This window comes from Opisthocomus hoazin, chromosome 2, assembly GCF_030867145.1.
Source record: "Opisthocomus hoazin isolate bOpiHoa1 chromosome 2, bOpiHoa1.hap1, whole genome shotgun sequence".
Taxonomy (NCBI): Eukaryota; Metazoa; Chordata; class Aves; order Opisthocomiformes; family Opisthocomidae; genus Opisthocomus; species Opisthocomus hoazin.
In genome coordinates, this window is record NC_134415.1 from 57,418,499 (window position 1) to 57,443,782 (window position 25,284).

Below are 25,284 nucleotides of genomic sequence, written 5' to 3' on the forward strand. Positions count from 1 at the left end.
TATTTCTTATAGTCCCCTCAGCAATATAGCAAATTTCTTTCATTCCTTTTAGTCCACTTTTGCATATTTCATCCTCAATGACAAATAGCTGTGACTTCTGAAATGACCAGAGCTTCTTTAGTATACACAAATAATGTCATCATTTTAGGAGCCAATATTTCAGTGCTTAAAAACACATAAGTTTATCTCATTGCCCCGAGTTACACCCTCTTGAGCTTTCTTTAGCAATCTGACTTTCCCCTTGGTGTTTACACACCCTTCATGCTTTCAGATAATCACTTCATCCTTGCCAGTCCCTTTAACCTTCATCTAGCCAAGCAACAATTGTTTGTTTAAATTTGTTCTCATAAATCACATCTTCCCACAGAAGTCAAAAGGAATGTGTGATGCGCTTCTGGGATCAAGTGTATTAGTAACTTTCAAAAACCCAAATCTCAATTGCTTTTTGTAAGCATATGTTGCTACAGGATACACATTGTACTGAAGAAGCGTCTTTGGCCATCTTCAAACAGAATTGCCTAATTATGAAATCCTTGCAAATGAAGATTCATTTTTCTGAGAATTAGAGATACCAGCCTACTCTACATAAACAAAATTACTTCCTTGTAAAACTTCATCAACATGGAGCCACTGCAGTTAGGTCATTGCCCTCAAGGGCTGTTGTGCCATCATTGATGCAGTTGGTTGAGTCGTGGAGGGTAAATTCCTCCCAGTCACACCACCACAGTCACAATAATCCTTCTGTTCACAAACTTCCCAAAATATTTATTGAGAGAATAGCTTGGAGGCATGTTTTCAGCAATGCTTAAGCCTGTTTTCACTTGTCTCTCTTGCTTGCGTTTTTTTTTTTTTTTAAATTACATTTTGGGAGTGAGTTGGCCAGTACTTAAAAGCTGGAGTTTGAGATAGGCTGCTTCTCCTCGCTGTAATTAGTTTGACAGGCACCTCTGCTTTCCAGCTGAGTTGCCCTAACTGGAAGCAGCTGTTCTTTGGAATTACTCCCCCTCCTTGCTGTGTTACAGAAGTAATAAGTGTCTTGTGCCCCTTCAACAAATTTATGGACATCAAATGCACCGTTCCAGGGCTTCAGGTGTGCCTGGCTGCAGAGAGAGGTTTCTCTCCTTTCTCTGTTACTTAATGAAGGGAAAACTGTCATTAACAATATAAGAAAAATGAAATGTACGGATCGGATGTGATTCTCCACTTCCTTGTTAACTCTTTTTAGTGAGCATCGTGCAGGTTTTAATGCATTTTTTCTATGGCAATCTGAAACTCTGATTTGAGAGAGAGAGAGCCTTGAATGGTTGTACAGCTTGCGGGGTAGTGAAGGGTAAGGCTTCTGCAGAAGAGCACAGGCTCTGTGAATCGAGGTCATGCCTGTGTTTACAGCCACAGCTGAAATGAATACTTATCGTCTTGACTACTTTGTTAGAGTCTTGTGAATGCTCCTGATTTCATCACTAGCTTGATGATTTATTTAACATCCTACCACCTGGAGCCAAGTGATGTAAAAATCTCAATTAGCTACTGTTTTTTAATAATGGAAATGCAAATTCTGGCTTTTATTTTGCAATAAAAGCATGAAAATGTGACCTCAGTGCACACTGATGACTCAGACTGTTGAAGCCGAAGCACTCCAAAAGACTCCTTTAAAAATTCCATTATATTTAAATGCAAGTGTAATTTTCAGGTGCCTGACATCTGTGAGTTTTGAACACTTATCATTACAGCAGAAATTGCAACACCATGTGTAACACGACTGTTTGCCTACTGCTTGCTAGTCAGCTGCTGTTTGTTTTTCCATAAATTATCTCTTAATGTACGTGTCTGGGCTTGCTGGGTGGTGCACAGGTCAGCTACCCCAGGGGCGCAACTCTGAGGTGGGGAGGATGTCCGTGTTTTGGTCTGGTCTGGTACTCTGGGGTGCAGGCACAAAGCATGTGCGAGGAAAGGCAGGGCAGCTGTTCAGAAAGCATGGGAAGACGCGGCGCTCTGCATCCACCTGCACCCACTGATGAGAGCTGTTTCCAGGGCTGGAGGCAAGAGGAGAGGCTCTGGGGATGGAGCAGGCCTTATCCCAGCAAAAGGTGGTTTGAAAGAAGAGGTTGAAGCCAGTACGTTCTTCTCAAGCGGCTGCAATAGGGAGAATTGGCCCTGGGCTGACATGATCTGCAGGCAGGCATCAATTAATCATACCTGGTCTATTATCTTCACCTGTGGCTAGCTGAGGTCATCAGGCAGGTTTTGTCTGGTTGGTTGGCTTCTGCAGTAATTAGGCCCACCTACTCCTTCACTAATGATCCATCTATGTGACTTGGGATATAGGCTTGAAAAAGCACAAAGTTTGAGCTCACTACCAAATCCTGGTGAGACTGGAAGTCAGGCTTTGGTAGGGTCTGTTTGATGCTTGTTCAGAATGGTGGTGTGTCAATTTTGAAAGAAGCAATTGAGGAAATCCTTTGTGCTCTGTTAAGCTTTGGGGCAATATTTAATTGGTAAATTGGGGAGTGGGTGCTGGGTGGAGTGTGGAGAAGGTGACTTTTGGGTGGAAGTCGTCTGTTCTGGAAGAGAAGCTAAGCAGCTCCACCTTTATTTTCTTGCAAGTCTCTACTATTGGCATGTTTGTCACGTGTACTTTGCTGTAATATTCTGCTAAGGACAGCTCTGTAAATTTTTATTTCTACTGTGAAAGCAGAGAACTTCTTAAGATCTACATTTGCATTTCATAATTGGCTGTTTTTGCAAAATAAAGTTAATGAAAGTTCTTGGGTTTCTTTTTCCAGAGAGTATTACTTTTAGGAAAGATATTTTTCCTTTCAGAGATGCAATAAATGTGATCTCTGAGGTGTTATCCATTCTTATTTTAAAAATTTGGGCTGGTCATGGATGAGTAGTAATAAAACAGTCATGGTGTGAGATTGGCTATCTGCTGCTCGTCCCACCTTACTCCAGCAAACTTGGCGTGATATTTGTGTCGGCACTGAGTATCTCTGAAATACACAGCTATCACACACCAGTAAGTTGTATCGTATTCTTGGCTGGTTTTGTGATGTGCTTTGGGATGAGATCATCAAACTCCTTTTCATTAGTAAATTACTAAGAGCTTCAACAAAGGAATCAAAGGAGACTGTGTTTGGAAAAAGGAGAGGCTGAAGTCCTATTCCCAGTTCTGAGGCATGCTTTTTTCCTTTTTCACTTCCCCAGTTCTAAAATTATTTGGGATAAGAGCAGCCAAAGGATGCTAAGCTGAATAGTTCTGTCTCTGTGGATTTTTGTAAGCCTCTTACAAAGCAGATTTGTATCCATCCTTTCTAGCAGACACTTACAAAAAGAATGTAAGAAGTTAAGCAAGCTTTTGCGCCCAACAGTGTAAAGTCTACCCCCAGACATCCCAAAGGATGCTGAAGTCCTGTCTGAAAAATTAATTAAGGTTTATAAAACATTTTGTTAAAAGTGTAGCAGAAAACTAATAGAAAATGAATGCTAACTACTCAGATGTTGACAGGAAATAACAAAGCTTCAAAGCTGGATTTGCTGTGCAGCCAGAGAAGGGGGGATGCTGAGTTTGGGTGGAGAAGGCAGAGGTAAATAACACAATGAAGCGAGAGTCTTAATGTATTTTGGAAGTTGTCCAGGCAGTGCCTGACATGGGAGGTGAATGGAGTCATGATCTGGGAGGGGTTCAGAGTGGCGTGCTGTGCACTGAAGCAGGGTCATGGAGGTGCTGTCCCCGCAGATGCGTGCTCCTCGCTGGCTGCCAGATCCCCAGGGACGTGTGCTCTTCACTGGCCACGCTTGGGCTCCTGGAGCCCCTCTGCCAGCGGGGCTGGTGCTGCTCCTCACCGTTCGGAAACACGGGGCTGTGCTCCGCGGCAGCAGGGGAGCTGGGCAGGACGTGAGAGGTCTCTGGGGAGCACATCCGTGGGCAGGAAGGGAGGATACGAACCTTTCCTTTCTCCTTATGAGTCAAAAGGTATCATTCCAGAAGGGCTGTGATACTCCCTGTGTTTCGATTTCTTTTCCTTATATGATCTGCAAAGTCACAGCCACTGTATTTTAATGGAAGCCTGCCAAGCTTAGCAGTATTTGTGTGTCTACTGAGCGTGGTGCTAGCCCGAAGCTTTATGACTACTGGAACGATTTTCCTGGGCATGTGTCTCTCCCTCCTTCTTGTTTTTTAATCTAGTAGGGTACTGGTATCTAGGGGAATGATGGATCGGGAGTAATGTAGAGGGTTCAGACTTTTATCAGAATAAAGCAATTCGTTGTTCCTAACTGCTTTCTACTGATAGAATTAAACAGGCTTAACTCCATCTGGTTCGTGTTGGGCATGTTAGTGTACTGCTCTCGCTGTGATGTGATACTCTAGTCACGAGGCTGGCAATAAGACTGGGAGCTGACAGCTAAGCCTCTGAAAGAATAAATAATGATTTCTGACTGTACAGCAAAGAATATGCAGTCTAAATACTGTCTTTTAAAGCCACTGGATAAGCATTGCTTGCGCTGCTTTTAAAATCAGGAATATTTTTTGTAGTTATCTAACTGGCAGAGGATGCTGAAACTTTATCTTTTCAGGAATATACAGCTGTCTGATGTGCACATGCACATGGTGGATCTAGCGCTCTCTTACAGTTTGTGGCTGTATGTACTAAGCGTGTCCGGGACAGAGTGACAGCCTGTTTGGCAGAACGGCCGATGGGTTGGGTGTGTGGGTCCCCGTCCTGCCCCACGCTTGCAGCTTTCTGGAGCGGCCACTGGCACAACTGCTTTCCGCTCGAGAGCAGCTGCCGGCTCCTTTGGCTGATACGGGTGACGCGGAGAACCCCGCTCTGAGGGACCCGGCTACCAGAAATAATAATCATACTTCAATAATTCTTAGGGAAAATACTCTAAAAATGAAGTAACAGGTGAGAATTAGAAGAAATTATGTTTGAGAAGGACTTTCAAAAAAAGCAGCTAGGCCAATGAGATAACATTGTTCCAAGATGGATCATGATAAGTTGATGGGCTGGAGCCTGCAACCGGTGAGGGCTGCAGTTCCAATCAAAGGCTGTGATGTGAAACTCTGCATGTTTTAATTTGATGACCTCCACCAAGGGGAAAGAGGGAGAGAGCTGAAAGGAGATACCATCGCTGCTAATAGTGGCTTGCATTGTAATTTGCTTCTGTTAAGAGTTTTAGGGCTTTTACGGGTCACCTGTAGGGGCTAGCGGGAATTTTTATTTCTCCCTACCCCTGCACCCTCTGTGCATACAATGGGCTGCTTGTTTATTTCTGTGAAGCTTTGATGTTCCGATTTAGACTTGTGATATACTGGTGGTGTTAGTGATGTTGAGAAACCTCGTGTGTTCTGTTCACGCACACAGAGTTAATGGCCAGGCCTCTGAGCAGGGAGCCATTTCCCTCAGGTCATCTATCAGGAGACCACGAAGTCTGGTGTCCATTACACTGTGCAGAACGATCCACTTTCCAAGGCAACCTGATCTCTCCCAGCCTCTCCTGTAGTTTAAAATTGATATCAGAGTGCTTGGGGTTGTTTGTGGTATAGCTTTCTTGGATTTAATGCCTTTCACATGGTTGCCAGCAGTTGTGACAGTCTGGTTCTGGTGGCGCACGTTGGCTTTTCCAGTTTATTTTGATGCATACTTCAATTTTTCACTATTAAATGCTTTGTTGAAACCATTGCGTCAGCTTTGTGTGACACTGTGATGAGATGATATACACTATTTTGAGACAGAAAAATTGTCATCTTTTGTCTTAGGGACTCAGAGGTTTGCGTTTGAGGTTTGCGCTTTTCACAGCGTAAGAGTTTGGCCTGGTGAAGGCAATCTCCCTAAACCCTCAGTAAAGAAAGGAGAAAGACGAGGTTGTCTACAGCCACTTTAACCTGGAGCTAGGATCCTGCTCTGAGTATCCCTCTAGCAGAAAGTCCATCTCTTGAATATGGAAGAGGGCTGTCCAAGTTGGTTGATCCTGCCTGGTGTGTAGATGTGGGAAACTCTCATTAACTGCACGCCCACACGGGGGTGATGGTGTGATAGGAGGATACGCTCTCATGCACAGATGCCTCTGCCATAATTGGGTCAAACTAGATTCACCGCATACGTGCCGATGGTTTCCATCCCCTGTGTGGAGATTTGCAGGAGAACAACCATGGGGAGCTCCGTGGCTGCTCTGTGGAGGGACTCTCCTTCGAGACTGCGCTGGAGCGCATGCGAGAGCAGCCACGAGGCTGTGCCCTGCGGTGCGACACACGGGGGAATCGGGTCAGGGTCACTGCCCCAGCGGTGCACAGTGACCGTTTCCCAAGATTTCCAAATGTTAAGCCCCTGGTCAGAGCTCCTGTGAGACGTTCCAAAAATCTCAGAAAATTGACCGGATTTATTTCCTCCCAGTAGTGTACAGAGGTCCAGTACAACATGCTTAGTGGAAGATGTCCCTGCTCATGGCAGGGGGGTTGGAACTAGATGATCCTCAAGGTCCCTTCCAACCCAAACCATTCTATGATTCTATTCTATTCTATGCTTCTAGAATGCGGTCTTTTGTGGGTGCTTGGGTTATCATCTAGACAACTACAGGCAAAAATGCAAACAAAAACTGTACTCTAACATGCTAAATTGCAATTAACTTGTAATTGTGTAGTAGCAGTTGTAACACAAACCAAACACTGCAGTCATAGCTGGGCTTCGAAACCCTTGTGAGATCTGAGTTTCTGCTTTTTCTAAGGCTCCCATACTCCCGTTGCAGCTGTTTTTTGCAAAAATGCCCCTGGGGTTTATTACTGCAGGACATTGCACCCAATGACCGATCCGCAGCCAGTCCCTGAGCAGAGATGATGGACCCCCCCCAAATTTTTGCAAATTTCATGAAATTCCCCCCAAAAAATGAACTCTTGGAAAAGTTCAAATTCCTGGACAAGTGAGGATTCGAACTGCCAGAAAACCAAAAAGCTGACAGCCTCCTGACCCCCCAGACCAACCCCATTCATAAAGTGAGCGTGACATCCATGGTATGGAATATTTCCATTGGCCAGCTCGGCTGTCTGTCTGTCTGTGCTCCCTCCCAGCTCCTGCATGCCTCCTCATCAGCTGAATATGAGAAACTGGAAAAAGTCCTTGATTTATAGCAACAACTGAAAACATCGGTGTTATCAACATTCTTCTGGTACTAAATCCAAAGCACAGCAGCTCCTGGGAAGAAATTTAACCCTATCTCAGCCAAAACCAGGACAGTCACGTTCCCCTGACGAAGGCTGCTGCCCCCGCCAACGGGACGACACTACGGCTCGGGAAGCAGCTCTCGGACCACCGCAACGTACGATCTGGTGTCTCTTACCCGTACTGCAAGGCTGAAAAGCGCGGATGCTCCGGACCGGCTTCTGTCGGCAGCGCAGCCACTGCGGGGCCGGAGCGATGACCCCCACCGGCAGCGAGGGGCACGTGCTGCCCCTCGCACCTCCTCGGTCTTCGTCTGTCGCTGCCCGAGTCAGAACAGCGAGGGGGTTTTGAGGTATGTGCTGCAGAGTTGCTGGGCTTTTTTAATAAATATGCCTCCAAACTGTACAAAAGACAACGTACGGCAGACAGCGTGCGCAGGGGGAGCCCGGAACATTTGAATCCCGAGATCAACAGTGCGCCTTGTTCAGATATTTTGAAAGCAGGCTGACGTCGCTATTGTGAGTGGTTCAATATGGATTTCAGAGGGTCACCAAGTAAATTACCCCTGACTAAATGAACCAGTTTTGAGTTATGCAAGCCACCTCAGAGTACCGAGAGACTTCACTGGCACGCCTTTATCCTCATCCTTCATAGGCTTATAGCGACATACAATTTAAAGGTCAATTAGTAGAGATTTTATAGCTTGTTTGGGCCTTTCAGTGTTTCTCATTACTCATAGAGTCACAGAATGGTACGGATTGGAAGGGACCTCTGTGGGTCATCTAGTCCAACCCCCCTGCCGAAGCACCTACAGCAGGCTGCACAGGACCTTGTCCAGGCGGGTCTTGAATATCTCCAGAGAAGGAGACTCCACAACCTCCCTGGGCAGCCTGTTCCAGTGCTCCATCAATAATATGAAGAATTACACAGTGTGTATTCTACGTGTGCATCCTAAAGAAGGGTCAAGAAAAATGTGTGTATTTCTGCATCGTCAGGGGTTTCTTTACCACTTTCAGCGTAATCCTCTTATTTTTCCTACCTGTGTCCCCCACGTCCTTTCCCCCCCGCAGCGAAAGCTGCAGCAGCACAGTGCTGGAGAAGCCTCGTCCCCTTCTTTGCGTCCCAGCTGCGGAGGAAGGGAGCTCTTGGACCCTCTTTTCTCCCCGGCGCTAAAGCCTGCGAAGCCAGAGCGGCCATGTCCGCTTTGCGGCCAGGCGAGGAGCATCCCTGCGGGTGCGGAGAGCTGACGGGCAGCACGCGGCCACCCCGCTCCCGCTTTGTGCCTCCTCCAGAAACTGCTCCCAGCCCTGCTAGCAAATGGCGTCACCTGTCGCCCCAGGCCCCCGGAGCCGCGCAGCCGGTGCGAGCCGTGCCGGCGGGGGGGTCCCGGTGCCGGGAGACCCCGGAGCTGAGCAGGGAGCCCGGGGCGGGGGTCGGGTCTGGGGGGTGCAGGGCGCGTAGCACCCAGCCCGGCAGCGAGCTGGGTGCCGGAGCAGCTCCGAACTCCGCGACGTGCGCTCCTAACGCGCTCGCCAAGCCCCCGGGGGCCGGGACCCCGCCGAGGCGGCCACGTGCGCCGGGCGAGCCCACGGCCGGGCGGGGGGTGCGGGGCCGGCCGGCAGGGTTGGGGGGGCTGGGGGGCGGGAGGAGGGGCTTTGCCGCCGCCGGCTGCGCGCCCCCGCCGCGCACGTAGTGGCACCGCCGGCCGCTGGGCCGAAAGTTTGAGGGGCGGCGGCAGGGCCGGCCCGGCCCCCGGTGTCCCGGGGCGGGAGCGGGGCGGGGGCCGCATTGCGGGTCGGGGCGGGCCGGCGGCGGCGGCGGGGTGCCGGCGCTGATCCGGCGGCCGGGCATGGAGGGGGAGCGGGCGGGCGGCCCCGCCGCCCCGGCGGAGAGCGGCACGTCGGAGGCGTTCGCCCAGCTGTGGGCCGACGTGATGGGCATCCTGGTGAGTGCGGCCGGGCGGCACCGGGCACGGGGGGAGCCCGCCGCGGGACGGGGCCGGCCGCCGAGCGCCGCTGTCCCTGTCGGGGGGTGGCGGGCGGCGAAGCCCGGGCCGGGGGCGCCAGCTCTGCCCGGCACCTGCTGCGGAGCTCGCCCGGCGGTGCGGGCTCGTTCGTCCCGGGGAAACTTCTCCCGAGCGCGATGCCGGCGGCTGCCCTGACCGCCGTCAGCGCTCGTTACCGTCGCCTCGGCCGTGGCGGCGGGGAGCGGGGCCGGGAGCGGGGCGGCCGCTGCCCGCCCGCCCGGGAGCGCCCGGCGGGGCCGCTGAACGGGCGCTTTGTTCGCCGCCGCGCCGGCGGGCTGCGCTCCGTTCGGGCGAAAGGGGCGGGTTTGTTGCCGTCTTTGCATTCACCGCACGTGTTCGGCGTCCCCGCTGCGGGGCCCTCAGGCCCGGGGGCTGTGCGGGGAGAGCCGAGCTGGGGGATCCCGGGGGGCTCGGTGGGCGCGGAAAGAGGAGACGGCGCCGGTAGCGGGGGGGCTCGGGGAGTCGCGGCCGGCGGGCCGGGTGGCGGGCGGCGACAGGGCGGGGGGGTCAGCTCTTCGTCGCTACTCGCAGGGAGAGAACGGGATTTACTTCAGGTGCGGGACGGTGGCTGCCGCAGAGGACGGCCGCTCCGCGAAAGAGCCGAGTGCTGATGTTACCCGCTGGAGCTGGCAGTCTTCCAGCGATACGGGAACGTGGTCATCAGCAGTGGAGTGCCTGTCTGTTCACTTTAAAAGCGAATGAGTAGGCTGAATGCCTATTAATTTTTGTTGTTAACATTTAACCAGCAGACACTAAAGAACGCAGTGAGAAATAGCTTTTGGAAAACCGCCGTGGAACGTAACGAAAGGTGAACTCATAGGATCTAATTCAGAAGTGTTACAGAATTGAACAGAGAAATTAATTAGCATTTTATGCTGCAATTTTTGTTTGCACGTGGACTTTATTGTTAATATTCAAAGGAATATTGAAAAACCTGCCTCGTTCTTTTTCTTTGTGGAAGTTCTCCACTGACATGGCATTCAGTTTAACAGCACCCGGCTGCGTACGCCCTTTCCCTGTTAATGATTTTAATCTGAGAACGCAAGCGGAGTCAGTTCTGCCAGTTCATAGGGAGCCCACAGTTGGTACTTCATGAACAGTCCCTTTCTCTCGTTTCCTGGCAGGTTTCAGTACTGCATTTAGTAAGAGCAAAGTGCGATTGGATGCCCGGGAAGGAGGGTTTGAGGAGGCCAAACCAACAGCCTCACGTGCTGGACGGAGCTCGGTGCAGGAAAAGATCTGATTCTCACACAACCAGTAATTTGGATAGGTTTCTTCTGGCTGTACGAGCTAGTTTCCTTACTGAGAAAACAGAGCTATTTAATTATTATTTGTCTTCTAATAAAACTAAGCTAAAGTCACTTGTCTTGGAGTTGGTCTGCTTTACAGGAAGTAATCATCTTGTAACTGTGAAGTTGCTGGTTTATATCGTTTGCAAACATCACCCAGTGCTGTTTTCTTGTGGCAGTGCTTTGTGTTGCAACACAGTTACAAACGTGAAAAGATACCCTTGTGTTGGGTCTCCAACAATAACTGATCAGAGGGAAGACAGAAGCTCTTCTCATTGCAAGCTGTCAGCTTTATTCAGATACGGGTTTTTGAAGAATTCCTAGTCTTTGTGGCTGCAAAATATGTCTTAACATCAACTGAGTGTATGCTTATTTAGTGCTCTGTCTTTGTCTGAAGGCAAGGAAGAGGTGGCTTCAGTGTCTTTTTCACTACTCCGCTTTGCGGTACGTAGAGCTTTGTCTCTTTCAAACCTGTGCTGTGAAAGGCAAACCGTAAACTAGATTCATGGCTTCCAACTGGAAGTCTGTAGGTGGTTGGTCATGGCCCGCGAGGCCACAACAGTGGCCTGCGTAGCTGGCTTACTTGTTTCGTGTTGTCAACTAGGTGAGAATATGGGTATTAAATTCCTGGGATTTACAATAATTCATGATCAAAAATGTCTAGGGAGTGCACTGGAGTGATTCACTGGGAGCAGCTCTATGAACCAAGAAGTTGGTGCAGTGGTAGCTGGCCAGGTTGGCCCTGCAACAGCTTGAAGCCACCGAAGGAATGCACTGACGAGAGGCAAGAGGCAGGAGAGAAGAGCCACGGTCCTGGGAGGGGAAAACTGGAATGAAATGAAGAAAGAAGGTGATCATCAAAAGTTTGTTGATCGAATGAGAGAGAGCAAATTGCGTTCTTAAGCAGCGATTGTAGGATGATGCAGGTTAGAAGAGACGTCGGGCGGCATCTAGCCTGACCTGGAGCTGAAGCAAGGAGAGCTCTGAGGCCGGGTGACATTGCTCAGGGCTTTATCCAGTCAGGTCTTGAAAACCTCCAGGGACAGAAAGTGCACCACCTCTCTGTGCAGCCTGTTCCACTGCTTGGCTGCCCTTACGGTGAATAAGTTGTTCTTCATGAAAATGACGAAATGCCTGATTCTGTCCTCCTCATACTGAGGAGTGAGAGCAGTAGGGAGGAGGAGGTGGTGGTGGTGGTGGTGGTGGTGTCTCCTTCCTCCTGCTGGAAGGAAGCCTTGTGTGGCGTGGTGGTGGCTGTGGTGGTGTCTCCTCCAGGTGCAGCTTTAGGAGGAGAGGCCGTGGAGGTCAGCTTAGTTGGTATTTGGTACTTCAGTTACTTAAAGTACAAATTGAGCTCCCCTCACTCAGTGGATAAATATAATTTATTGCTTGTGTACATTTAATTAGGTTCCTTAAAACAGGACCTCGGTAGCAGGAACCTGTGATGGCAGATCCCAGGTCTGGAGGGGAAGCAAATACTTTTCAAATGCTGCTTGTAGGCAGCATATTTTATGGACTTTGAAGTCACGTAATAACTCTCCCTATACTTGACAAATATTGAGTGTACTTGCAGCTGTACTGGGATTTTGATGAAATAGATGTGACTTTTCCCTTCTGCACTTACTCTAATGAAATATTCGATAGGTGCAGCTGTGGTGTAAGCACCTCAAAGCTATTTGTGCGTTTAATGGAGCTTACTAGATAACATAATTATACTTCAAAGCTTTTGCTTAGTCTGTAGCAAGCACATGTTGGAATGTACTGGTTAGTTCCAATCTGCAGTATCTCAAAGCGACAACGTTGGATGGTGGAAGTGTATTAAGGTTTTAGACAGAGATTGCAGTAGATGAATTGTGAGTAGTAATATAGAAATTCTCTGCATCCTCAAAATTCAACACCACGAAAAGGGATATTTCTGGCATAGAATCGTGTATTGATGTGGCAATAGCAAATTCTTGGTTGCTGTGAGTCTGAAAGTATGTATGTGATCAGACCTGAGAACAAAGTAGTAAGAGGAAGTGAAAATCATCAGCTGTATTTTTTTGTGCTTTCAAAACGTGGGCCATTGACCTTAGTACAGGGAGGACACTCCAGTGTGTTTCTTGTGTACGGGATGTTCTTCCTTCTTGCACAGCATAGCTGGAACAGGTATCCGGGTCAAATCCTGGCAATAATGAGATGACTGGCAAAACTCTGATCAGTTTTGGCAGAGCAGGGATTTCACTAAAGGAAATGTCTGTTTGCCTGAGGAGCTTTTGTCTTCAATGGCCAAGATGCAAAAGATACAGAGGAACTTGCAAGAGGTGCAATGAAATTGGAAGTCTTTCCAGCTTTTTTATTTCAAAGTGATAGCTAGTTTCTTGTTTCAAACTATTGAATCAATTATGAGAGTGGAAGAGAAAGAAAATTCTTTATTTTTTGATAATATTTTGCACTTGTGCTAAGAGAAAAGCAGTACTTTCCCACCATCTGCTGTTAGCTAAAAAGAACAGAGTGTTTTCAGGACAATAAAGCTCACTTGGGTTTGTGTTGGGAGCCCTAATATTTGCATATGTGATATATCTTGCTCTCCGTGTTTCAGTGACTATTTGAATTTCTTATCAAAGTAATGAAGAAACAAACCAAAAGAGAGAAAGACGCCAGCTGATAGTAGTACTGTGATAACATGTAATTACATACTGGCCAACATACTTTGGGGAGAGGAGCTTGGTATCAAGCCAGGGAGCCTGGATATCTGGAGAGATGGAGGAAGCAGATCCCCGACCAACAAAAGCAGCCAGAGCACTGCCAGGAGGGGTTGTGGCAGCTCACATCAGCTGCAGGTTTCTCCCAGGATTGCTCTTCCTTAAACTGTCGTCAGTTCGCCGTGATGTCCCATGGAAACCTCTTGACTCCGTTGCTCTGCCAGTGTCTCGTTCGGGTGATGCTGTTTCTCTGCTCGCTGCTTGGCACTGAGAGGCCACTCCAGCTGAAGCCGTCGGCACGGCACGGCTCTGCGGAGAAGCGCAGGTGACCAAGGAGCTGCTCCAGGTAGAATGTGCGTTTGAAAATGCAATATACTGGTTTCTTTCTGATTTGTGTTGACATGTCAGCAAAATGGCTGGGGCACTGTGCAGTTAGCTCAAAAAGCACTTCGGGACATTCTGATTCAAAGCATTTTTGTTCGGACTTCTACTTTGGAGCGCATTTTTAAAGCATATCCCAGTTGCAACAGTAAGGATAAACGCACAAGGCCTGGCCTCTGTGTTTCAAACTAGGAAGTATTGGTTTTTTCTGTTTTGTAAAACCGTGGAGTATATTTTGCTTTCAAATAAAGAAATCAAACCAGAGAGTGACTGACTGTCAGTTTAGACGCTGGATCCAGCTCTGTATTTTAAACTTAACCTGTTACGTCTCCTTTCCCTGTCGTCCCCATGCGGTGTTACGCCTGGCAACGCTAATCCTTTTATGAAGAAAAACAGCTCGTAGAGATAACCTTTGGTCTAGGCTTTTTCTTGCACGTCAGGTCACATAAAACAGATGTCTCCGTCAGAGAGTTTAGTCCCCACAAGACTGTATGCAGTCAGGAATGATAAGAGGTTTTGATTCTGGTGCCCTCTTTGTTCTTTCTTGAAAGCAAACTCTGGGTTTCCCTGGCCTTGGAACTGCAGAGGAAAAAGTAGGGAAGATTTTTATACACCTGTTCTTTGCATGCTATGAACTGCTGTTTACTGGAGAATAGCTATAAGTTTAAGGTAAACTTGAATCTCGGTGACAAATTTTCCGGTGTGTTGCTGGTTTGCTGTGAATACCTGATCGATTATCAATATTTGGAAATACTATTTTTCCTCATGTTTTTTGACATTTTAATCAGCCAAGTTCTCTCTGTCCTGTAAGAGCAGTGGAATACCAGACTGTCAGAATTTGGCTGTGATGGTGCCTCCTTGCTTTTGTGGATATGAAAAAATGGCAGTCTCTAAACAGAAAGAAAATGTGAAAATTGGTGTGGAAGATTGAAAAGTGTTGCACATGCAGGATAATGAGCACTTAAAGGAATTTTATTACGTGGAATGCAATGTATTATGCTATGCATGCTGGTTACCATGTTCTGTAGTCAGGTGAAAAACTCTGATTTTTAGTGTATCTCGGCACAAATGACATTTTACAGAACGAGCTAATGATTAATCTAACTTACCCTGACGCTGTCTGGAGATCACTGTGAAGTGGTGCTGGTTGCAGGCGATGCTGTGCGAGCGGAGGAGCAGAGAGGTGAAGCCGTGTGAGCTGAGCGGAGGGACCAGGGCGCAGCCGAGCGGGGTCACTGCTGGATGTGGTGCAGGGCTGAGGGATGGACGGAACAGGCCATGCCCGAGGCGAGGGGGTTTGAGTTGGAGGACGGAAAGGACTTCCCTCTCCTTCCAGACGCTGGTTGAGCGGCTCCAGCTTTGACTCTGGGCTCGGCTCCTTCAGGACTCTTCCCTCTGGAGGGGCATGGTGGAGGAGAGGATGCTGGCGTGCCCAGCCCTGCTGCCTGTGCCTCCCCGGGGCTACCTCCGGGAGTCATTTGGCGTCCCTGGTTGTAGCTTTTCCTTCACGCAGTAGCACAGGGTTTCTCCTTTTCTGGTTACCCCACTGTCAGGATACGAGTGGTTGTAGAGTACGCGTCGTGCTCAGGCTTCACAAGGCTCAGTAACACAGGATGAATAGGAATTGCTTTGTAATGACCCAGCAAAGTGGTTTGAAATGATACCTGTTTTAACATAAAGTGCTGCTAAAAATTTTCCTCTCTGCGATTGCGTGACGCGTGCGATGACTGATGAACCCACAGCTTTGTCTGTTGCCGTTATTGGTGGTGGGAGGAGGAGGAACCTGTCTGTTGTGACTGCGGGAATGCTGAGGTGGCTTTGCAAGAATTTGGATGCCAGGTTTTTCGTGAGGAAATGAACAAAAAGAAGGAACTGGGTTTAATATGTGCAAGTCTGTAAAAATGAAGTGTCTACTATAAAAGCATATTCTCCATTGAAGAATTGCATAGACATGTACTGTGTGATTAGATGAAGAGATATGAAGGGCTTTTGTTTCTCACTGTCGTCAGGAGGCTTGACTGTCCCATTGGCAGGAAAAAATTATATCCCAATTCATTGAAACGCGTTCGAACCCAGGAGTTCACAACACAGATTTCCATTACGGAAAATAACTACTCTAAAACTAAAAGGAGGTGCCCCCACCGCAATGCAGCGGCTGTGGTGTGGGTCAGGGGTGGGCACGCCGGCCCTCCTTTGATCTTCTTGAGGCGAGGGGAATGTTTTTCCTGGCTTACGGTAGTAGCGGGTCTTGTCTGCTGCCGTGTTTTGAAGCACAAAGTTATAATGTACTATTTTTATTTGAACTAAGATTAGTATGACAAAATACTTGATGTTTTAAGATTTAATGACAGTTGGATAAGCATTTTTGAGCTACGTAGTAGTTTTAGAGGCACATTTCCTACGATGAGTTTGAAATTGAGGATGGGGATTGTATAACCTATCTGGAAAACAGTTTTAAGCGGAGTATAACTGGAAGATTAGGTGGACAAGCTTAAGAACATAATACAGCAATGATTTATAAATCATGCTTTCAGGCTTTCTTATGGAAAGTGACACAATGAATTGGAGAACTTTTTCCCAATAACCGTGTCCTGATCCGAGTGCGATCTGGTTGGAGCACTGTTACAGGTCTGCTCTGCTACGAGCCTGTTGGATTTTGGTGATTTGACTTCCCTGTGGCCCTGCGTGAACACGGGGATGTGCTGCTGAGATCAGTTTGATGATACACAGTGTTTTTTCCTCTTTGGTACCAGCATACTGAAGTTTTGTATCACGGTGTTCTCCATCTTCAGTATATTTCCTGTGTGGGGGAGTTTGTGTGTGTAAAGGAAATTAGGTAGCTATTTAATAATAAAAACAGTGCTCTGAAAGCTTTGCAGCAAGCCTGACGAGAGTCAATAGATGGTAGGGAAAACAGTATCACACTTGTTAAAATATTAAATTGAGAGTACATGAGCAATCTCTTGATTGTGAGATGCTCCTAACCCTCTTACTTGCAACTGAAGGTGCTTTGTGCAGTGCTGATGGGTATGATGGAAACAAATGATGAAAAAAAGAACAAAAGACAAAGGGTCTAATTTCTGCCCTGCTTACATAGAAACTTCAGGAGCCTAAGGCACAAAGTTTATTTATACTGGAGCAGTGTGTGGCCCATAGGTTTTCAACAACAAAGGAAAAAGCAACTTTTGTCATTCCTTCACAGGTTCAGCTGAGTTGATCCTCCTGGTCCTTTCAGTGCCAGCACCAAGTCGACCCTGATGTGCAGAGCTCGCTCTCTGCTCGACTGTAACCCCAGTCTAACTCAGTGGAGGGTGAAATGGATTTAAGAGCACTTACCGTGAGAGCTCACTGCACCATGGTGGCACTGTTAGAAGTTCTTTCAGTGAGTGTACATCCACAGCTGTAGCTTGGGTGGAAACACGTGCTAGGGCTGATTGCATAGCATTACATTGCACTTCAGGAAAAAGGTGTTTTAGGCTTTTAAGCAATTTTGCCTGCCAAACTAATACCTTACCACTCATAATACATATCTCTAGAAGTGATACGTCGTTGCTGTAGAATCTGTGATTTTTATGCGCTTACAACTGGGGAGATGTTTGGATGTTTGTGTTCTGTCTGTGTTTATTAGCTCTGTTTATCTGTATCTGTTACAGTTCTGAAACACATTCATCCTCTTCGAATTTTATGCTTGCAGTCTTCCAGCAGGAGCTTCCCACTTATTCCAACTCAGCTGAAAGGGTTTTTTACACTGGGAATTTCTAGTGCAATCCTAGGGATGGAGTGCAAATTGAAGATACTTATTGTTCTACTGCTAAATTGAGACTCATCTCTCTTCACCATCCCTGTTAGAGATATTTCATATTGCTGTCTGTATCACTACATATGCTTAAATGTAGACATCAGTTATACAGAATAATTTTTAATACTTGTGAGTTTTGGAGCTTTCGGTGCCTGGCTCTGAAAGCTGACATTAAGTGCTTTGCAGTTAAACTGAAACATATACTCTATGAGGATGAAAAGAAGAAAAATCTGGTTTTATACAGAAGTGTATATGTATTCATATGTAATATGCACCACAACTTGCAGGCTGTGTTTCCCACTCAATTATTAGGCTTCTTTCCCACCTTAGAATTCATAAATAATCATAGTAAAATGGGAAGAGGTGGGGGCAGACTGCATGTTGTATGTCAGTCATGGTTTCTGTCTTCAAATTTCCATCTTCAAGATGACTGTATGTTCACACTTCAAAAGCTCGATGCTTCAGAATGTGTTGAGAGAATATGTCGTATTTTATATAAAAGTTGTGGAGAACAGGTCTCTATGTGCAGTATTTTACAGAGGACTAATAAAGATACTGTATTTCAAAGCCAAATAAAATGGTAAGGTGAGGATATTTCTGGTCGAGCAAGCAATCAAAAGCTCATGGTCAGCTGTCGCATTGGGGATACCAAGAAATAGAGCAGTTGCTGGGCAGTGGAGCAGGGATGCTAGTGCCTGTGGCAGTTTCTGACCTGTACTTTGTTGGATTTACGTGGTGTTTCATGTCAGACTGAGGACTAATTAGGCTCAGAACAGGTATTTGCTTTTTGCTGTCTGTCTGGCATATAAATGTTTTTTTTTTTAGCACGGCAAACACAGTAGGGGATCTCCACCAAAGTAGCTGTTGATGCTCTTGCTTTCCCTGAGGTCAGTTGCGATTTGCCACTGGTTTTGGTGGAAGTAAGAGCCGGCTGCACACAGGCTGCTTACGTCTCTTGAAAAATGGTGGTGGCAGAGGTAGCTCCACAGGGAAGGTGCACAGGTGCTGACGTCCCTGCGCAGCTGGAGCACTGGTGTGGCTGCAGGAGCAGGCATCTCTCGCTTCCCCCACGGGACCTGTTTCCTCGGGTCGGTCTGTGTTCATTTCACCGGAGATAAAGTGCTGAGTAATGGCAGATTTCCTGCTGGTGGGACATGTTGTGAATCCTCATATGTGGCAAATTCTTTGGACGTTTTTCTCTGTGTTTTTACATACCATAATTTCCTAAAGTTTCTCTGAGGTCCTGTTTTCCTTATAGAGGAAAATGGCAAGATCCTTGTGTCTCTTCTTAATTATCCAAATTTCTCTGTCAGTGTTCCAGCTTGTAGGTGGACGTTCCCACCTTGCTTGCTGTACACTGTACAAATAATTATCAAAAGATGCCTATTTTCCATTATATTTTATTTTGTGATGACGTGTCCATTGTTTGGAGAGGTTTGGGGAAAGGTCTATGTTATTTCTTGTTTCTTTAGTGGAGACTGCTCAGTTGTAGGTCATGCAAAACAGTTGTCAGTCCTTAAAACTTCTGTTTTCCTCTTTATATACTGCTATGTTTATCTGAGCCTTCTTCAACGAGGCATGAAGTGGAGTCTAATCCTGTGTCATCCCTCTCCACTGTAGTGGCATGTTTGTTGTGTACCGAATTGAAGGGATACTGGGGCTTCTCTGCTCAGTGATGCCTATTGTTTCTCGCTCAGCCCAGATCCAGCAATGTATTGTTTAGATTTTGCATCTGGGAGTGAGCATCTACGTGCAGATGGATAAAATTTGTCAAGCTTAAGATTTGCATGATAGCTATCTAAACTGAGGAAGTTAACAGAACATAAGGTCAAGGACTTAATCAAAATACTGGCAGGACGATGAAGAATTGCTTCGTGCTGCATATGGTGTGTGCTGATGCATAAATGAGAATGGAAAGGGATGCTTCTGCCTATCCTTGTTAAAGACCTATTCATGATGAGTCTCGTTGGGTTTGGTCAGTGTGGAGACTGAGTTCCTAATTACCAAAGTTGAGAGAAAAAGGAGGTGGATGTTCACAACATTTCTTTATCTCTCTGATGGCACGGTGCTTTTTTCAGGTAATCTTTGCCAAGTTACTTGTGGTTTTTAATCGTCGCCTTAAATGTACGTAGAATACAAAAGATTGTCCAAATTTTAATTTTTCATCTGCCAAACCTAATTACAACTACTGCAAAGTGCTTGCAGATAGTTATTTATTTTGTAAACTGCCATGAAAAAGAGAGGAGAGGGAGGTAACAAAGTTATGTCAGCTCCTCTGGCCCTTCTGCCTCTTTTGGGTAGACCTGTTGCTCTGTGGATTTGAGCAATGTTAAAACACAGGCATAGAAGTTTTTTCTCCCGAATCGTGCCTCTTTTAGGAAAATACTGCTCATATAAAGAGGAAACGGAGGATGATGAGGGACGGAGGTGCAGTGACTCTTCATCCAGAATTGTTTTTCTGTGGCTAGAAAAGTGAAAAGAGTCCCAGCTGAGAAGGGTAACTTGGCGACTGTGAGGAAGAGGGAATTAGGAGGATCATGTGAAAGGCAGACTTGCCGCCTTCGCGGCAGGAAGCAGCTGGAGCACGCACCGGGACCTTGGCAGGGGATGATCAGCACACAGGCTGGCTTTGGGGAGGCCCAGGGGAGGGGGGCTCAGCGGTGTCGTTGGGCGAGGAGCACGTGGGAAGTAAATAATGGAGATTTAAGCCTTATTCAGGAATGACAGGGCTCCCTTCAGACGCTGAGTAGGGATATCAGAGGGCAAAGCAAGGCTTTGTGTCTCATTGGTTGTGGTTTGTTTTGTTTTTTGCTGAAAGACAGATACAGACTATAGGTGGGTAACCGTTCATGTGCATGTGAGTCACGTACCGTTATGCTGTTCAGGTACTGCCAGCAGATCCTTCAAATGGGTGATTTGTATCAGAGGGCTGGCTAGCTAAAACAGGCTGAGGGTGAGAGCACGATGTGCTGTTTTGCTAGACAGCCTGATGCCCCGACTCCCTATTCACAGGTAACTCATTCTGAACCAGCCTTTGCGTTTCGGGTTGTACCTCTCAAGGTTTGAAGAGACTCTACATCTGAAAACGTGGGATTCTGCTTTCTCCATGAGAGAGTCATACAGCAAAATCTTTGTTTCCCTTGAAGTCCTGATCCTTTCTGCGTGAGGCAGCTTATTTACCATACATCCTTTGATTTGAAACTGATAATGGTGCCTACTGTGAGAAGTGGTGTAACACCTTCCTTTTGCTCAGGGAGCTCCCTGCTGTTTTTGTGGGGCTCCAGATGCATCGTGGTATGTGGATTGTTCTGCTGCTCTTGCTGGGCTCATGGTTTGGTGTTCCCTGAGACCGTGGTCTCCTCTTTCACCTCAGAAACAGAGTCTGTGAGGGAACTCCTTCCACCTGAGACATTCTTCTTGTGTTCCAGTCTCTTTTACAGCTAGGTGAGATGTTTTTCTTTGGCATGACAACTCTCCTGACAAATGGTTAGTTAGCGGGATGCTCTCCTTTTGATGTTCAAGTTGCTATGCGTAGGGAAGTTGCTCAAGTGAGAACTTAGCTTACCCTCCCTTTCAACCTGTGGTTCAGGGCCTTGGCTCGGTGACAACAAGCTTCTGGGTTTCGTAGAGACATGTAGTTTTCTGCAAGCTTTATTGGCACTGGGGTTCTGCCAGCTTCTGCTTTTTATGATCTTTTTAGCCATGTGGGGCTCTGCAGATTGTTTCGTGCTTCAGTTCGAGGTGCATCTCTGACGTGCAACGCTTGAGTAATGCATTCAGCCTCCAGCAGAAACAACATCTATTATCGGTGGGCAGAGCCTCTGGACTGACAGCACCCACGGGCTTAAGCACTTCCTTGAAACGAGCACGTAGCATCCTGCTTGTTGGGGGCTCCTGTAAGTGATGGAATTACGCGTTGTCCCTTCAGAGAAATGCGTGCTTGAAACACCTGGGAGGCACAGCAACCACACCGTTACTCAAGCCCAGACTCTGTAGGATTTGCTCTGTAGGCAAGCAGAAATATTTCTCTTTTATTTGTGTAAGAGGCCTGTTTAGCCTAATTAGGAAGCGCTTTGGCAATGATGAAGCAGTATGAGCACACAGAAACGCAAAAAGCCCATCTTCACTGTACACAGATAAAGGGAAATGAGCAAATAAAATATGAGATCTCAGAGCAGAAAGGATTATAAGCTGGCAAGAGATAGAGTTCTTATTGCTAGGTTGATATCCCTAATTGATATAAACATGAAGCCCTGTGCAGTCTGTGGTAGTTAAAAGATATGCATCTAAATAATATTTAAATAGATTATTGCATTTTTAAGACCCGCCGGAGTGTAATTGTATTCAACTTAATTAAATGAACTAAAACCCCCTGATAGCTGTGCATTACTGCTCCTAAATAAAACACTCTCCAAAGAGACTTCAAGACGCTTAGTTAAGGCGATAAAAAAACCTGAGCCCAGCACCACAAGCAGCTTTACTTTTAGTTCGTCCGTATGCTACCTGCAGCAGTCAAGAGCGTGTGTTAGCGGTGCCGTACCTCTGCTAGAGGTGGAAGCTGGGGCTCCACTCAGGTGTTTCAGGGCAGAGTCAGTCCCTCTGGTTTTACATTATTCGCGTGAACGAAGGGTGTCAATTTAAGCCAGCTGATTGATGCCGCCAAGGAGTGGGAACCCCTCTGTGGCGGTGCCAGCAGCGGGCACCCGGTCCCCGCAGAAACGAGGGTTTGCGGGATGGGCACGGGCAGAGAGGACGGGTGGCCTCGGTGACTGGGGAGGGGCTGGGCGCAGCTGGCTGACGGGAGCTGCAGGAAGGCAGTTCTGCTGCTGCTGGGATTGCGTGGGGAAACGTGGATCAGTGCCATGCTCGGTCAAGGTCGTTTCCTTTCCTGGTAGGAGACAGCCCCGTCGGGAAGCGGTGGGAGCGAGGGCGAGGGTGGTCCCTGGGTACGCAGATGTGTTGGGTGTATCCTTGGGGCTGCGAGCTGCTGAGTTTCTAGCAGGAAAAAAACAGAAGAATAGCAGGGTTGGAGAAAGCAGTTCAGACGGAGACGTTCTGGTTTTCCGCCGCTGAGAGCTCGGCTGCCCTCGGCGCTCGCAGCTGTCCCTCACGGGCTGCGTCCCCGGGGCGCGCAGTGCCCTGTGCCGCTGGGCACCGCAGCCAGGGGAACCGGTTTCCACACCTGCTCCCAAAACAGAGGAGAGACCCTGTCGCGCCATGGTGTGCAGAACAGTATTTTTTCACGCTTTGTAAAACTGGATTTTGAGGTGAAGGCCGATACTCCAAGATTCCCTCTCCTCTTTTCCAAAACCTTCACGCAGCTGGCGGGAGAGTGCCTGTCTCTTGGGAGCAAGCCTCTGAAATGGCACATGGAGGAACGAGTGGTTGTGCTTATCGTCACACCCAGCTTTGCGGCAGCGTTTCCAAACGTCTGGGTGCTTGCTGCTGGGCTGGGTGCTGCACGAGTAAAGGTGCCGTGCTGCCCTGTGGCTCTGGCCCTGTGAGCGTGGAGGAGGTGACAGGCTTGTCCAGCCGTGGGAAGCCTGGGCGGCCGCATCCCCGCCGGGCTCTCCGGGTGCTGCCTTCCCCGCCGGTAGCTGCAGCTGGGGGGAAGGCCCCGGTGCGCGATTCAGCTGCTGAGGTGGTGAGAAACTGGGGGAGGCACGGAGGGCTCTCCTCCTTTGTCGGTGTGTCCCTGAAGCCAGTCCTGCCGGGTCTCAGTGGGCTGGGGGAAGCTATGGTCCTTAGGGAGGGCCAGGCAGGAGACCTGCTCAGGATCTCAGGCCTGGCTCTCGGAGAGGCTGGGGGAAAAACTCCAAACCCAGAGAAACAGAAATAAAGGGACGAGGGGAGCACAGTGGCACGCTGAAGAAGCAAGGGAAAGGAGCAGGGGAACGGCGAAAGCAGGGTAAGAAGGTTCTTTGAGTCACCTTTCCTTTTTCTGGGCAAGGTGTGTCCTGCTGGTGCCAAACTGTCCTGATGAAAAGCATAGCAAAGTTGAAGATAAGGATGGTTATTCTTACCACTGTGACACTTGGAAAAATATATGAGAGGGACAAAGGTCAGAGTAGGTACTTGTCGCTCTCGTTTTTTATACAGCACCTAGCACAAGGCAGAATGAAATACCATTTTTTCCACAAAGAAATTACAGATTGTATGAGCTTCATGGTATCTGAGAAAAAAAAAAAAATTACCATTTCATTGGCCAAAACAAATTTAGTGCATTTTATTTGGAGAGACTATTTAGGGACCACCAAATTGGATAAAGAATTAAATTTGCGGAACAAGAAATTGTTTTGCTTTGGGTAGTGTGATGACAATTATGTATGTGCCCCTTATGCATATACCTGTTAGGGAACCTGTGTATATTGTGTCTCAGGCAAGAATGAACTTGTGCAGTAAATATATAGGGTATAGGATGCTGTAAAGGTTTTACTGGCATGTGTTGATGCAACAGAGACTCACAAATCAAAAGTTTAGTTAAGTGCTTTCCTTACTGTTTTATGATAAGGTACTCCATTTAAAGGGCAAAAGAATTAGGTTAGAATAAAACCCCATACAGGAGCAGAATATTAGTGTAGCAGTAAATGGTATTAATATTTTGGATATTGTTCATGTATGGAGGCTGATTTTACAGACAAATGTAGTTGCAAAAACAGTAGAAAAAAATTGCCTATTCCTAAAATAAAACCACCCTTCGAATACTTCTCAGCGTACTCCTAAGAGTGTGTTCATAGTGAAACCCTTATTTTACAATAGTTTCTGACTTATTTTTTCCCCTCAGTTGAAAATTAAACCAGAATTTCATACAGCGGAATCATTGTTAAATAGGATTTTGATGCCTTTTAGTTCATTGGCTTAGATTAGTGCATTTTTTTTTTTATTGTGTTTCACCAATGTGTCCATCTGCGAGGGGATGCCCCTGAATGATTACTGGTATAAAGCAGAAATCAGTTTTGATTGTGCTTTTTGTAGTAAAACTTGGACATGAACATGACCAAAGTTTGAATTGTCTGAATCTACCCTGCAACTTTAGCACCTTGCATTCTCAGTTCGTTTTGCTTTTAAATATCCAAATTGTTTGTTGTTCGTTCTTTACATGTCTGTTTTTTCAGGCTACTATTTTAATGGGTTGCTCACACTTCAGTTGTGTAGACCCAGACAGCCACATACAAAGATATGAAATTTAGTGAGACTTCTGTCACTGTTGTGGTTGATATGGCCAGCTCGCTGAGATATTTATTTCAGCATCTGCTTACGATGTTTGGCTTTTGCATTTCTATTTCATTAGACTAACTTAACTCAAACAGGAAGCCACCCTATTACATATGCTAAACTTCCCAATTCTGAAACAAGATATTTGTTTCTGTCTCCTTTCATGGTGCTTTAATCACAACATGTTAATTTCTTAATTCTTGCCATTCTCTGTTTACTATTTGTTTGTGCTCCAAGTGTCAGGAGAGAAGCCCACTGCTGAAGAGACACATTTCCACTCAGTTTGAGAAAAAGTCTACAAAACCACAGTGTGCAAAAGGAGGAGGCAGCGAGAGCAAGGGAGACAAAACTAGTGAGAGGTGATGTCAGGTGCAGCTATTATGTGGCTTAAGGAGTTGTTAACTTACTCTGCTTTACAAGCTGGTAATGATAACCTGTGCCTGACTGCTGACCAGCCGGGTGGGTGGTGGTGGCCTGGCAGGTATCAGAGCAGATGAGAGTTTTGAGTTACATTTTCATGAGCTTAGTGCAGATCTCCTCGGGGAAAGGAGGATAGAAGATGATATACTGTTATTAGGGAAGCTGGACATTAAGGGTGCTTTGAACTAACTTTTCATGAATAAAATTTGCATGTAATCTTGTCTGTCAAGATAATGAACATGTGAAAGAGCTTGTTCTACTTGTGATAAATACCCACTTTTTAAGTATGTTGGAATGTGCATTTGCATAGATA

At 47.0% G+C, this 25,284-nt stretch overlaps 1 protein-coding gene across 8 annotated transcripts in view; it reads left to right on the forward strand.

The window, feature by feature from the left end:
* The window catches only part of SASH1 (SAM and SH3 domain containing 1), a 567,447-nt gene that overhangs the window by 431,188 nt on the left and 110,975 nt on the right, over positions 1-25,284 (forward strand). Inside the window, exon 1 of one of the 8 annotated variants that reach the window (XM_075413758.1) lies at positions 8,498-8,517. The exons of 5 other annotated variants lie outside the window; for them this stretch is intronic. Coding sequence is in view for 1 of the 3 variants with exons in the window: in XM_075413753.1 (XP_075269868.1) it covers positions 9,007-9,102 (96 nt within the window). In the remaining 2 variants the exon portion in view is untranslated. Of the gene's footprint in view, positions 1-8,497; positions 8,518-8,979; positions 9,103-13,437; positions 13,503-25,284 lie in introns of those variants that run through there. 2 more of the 8 variants (XM_075413753.1, XM_075413757.1) reach the window with 2 other exon arrangements.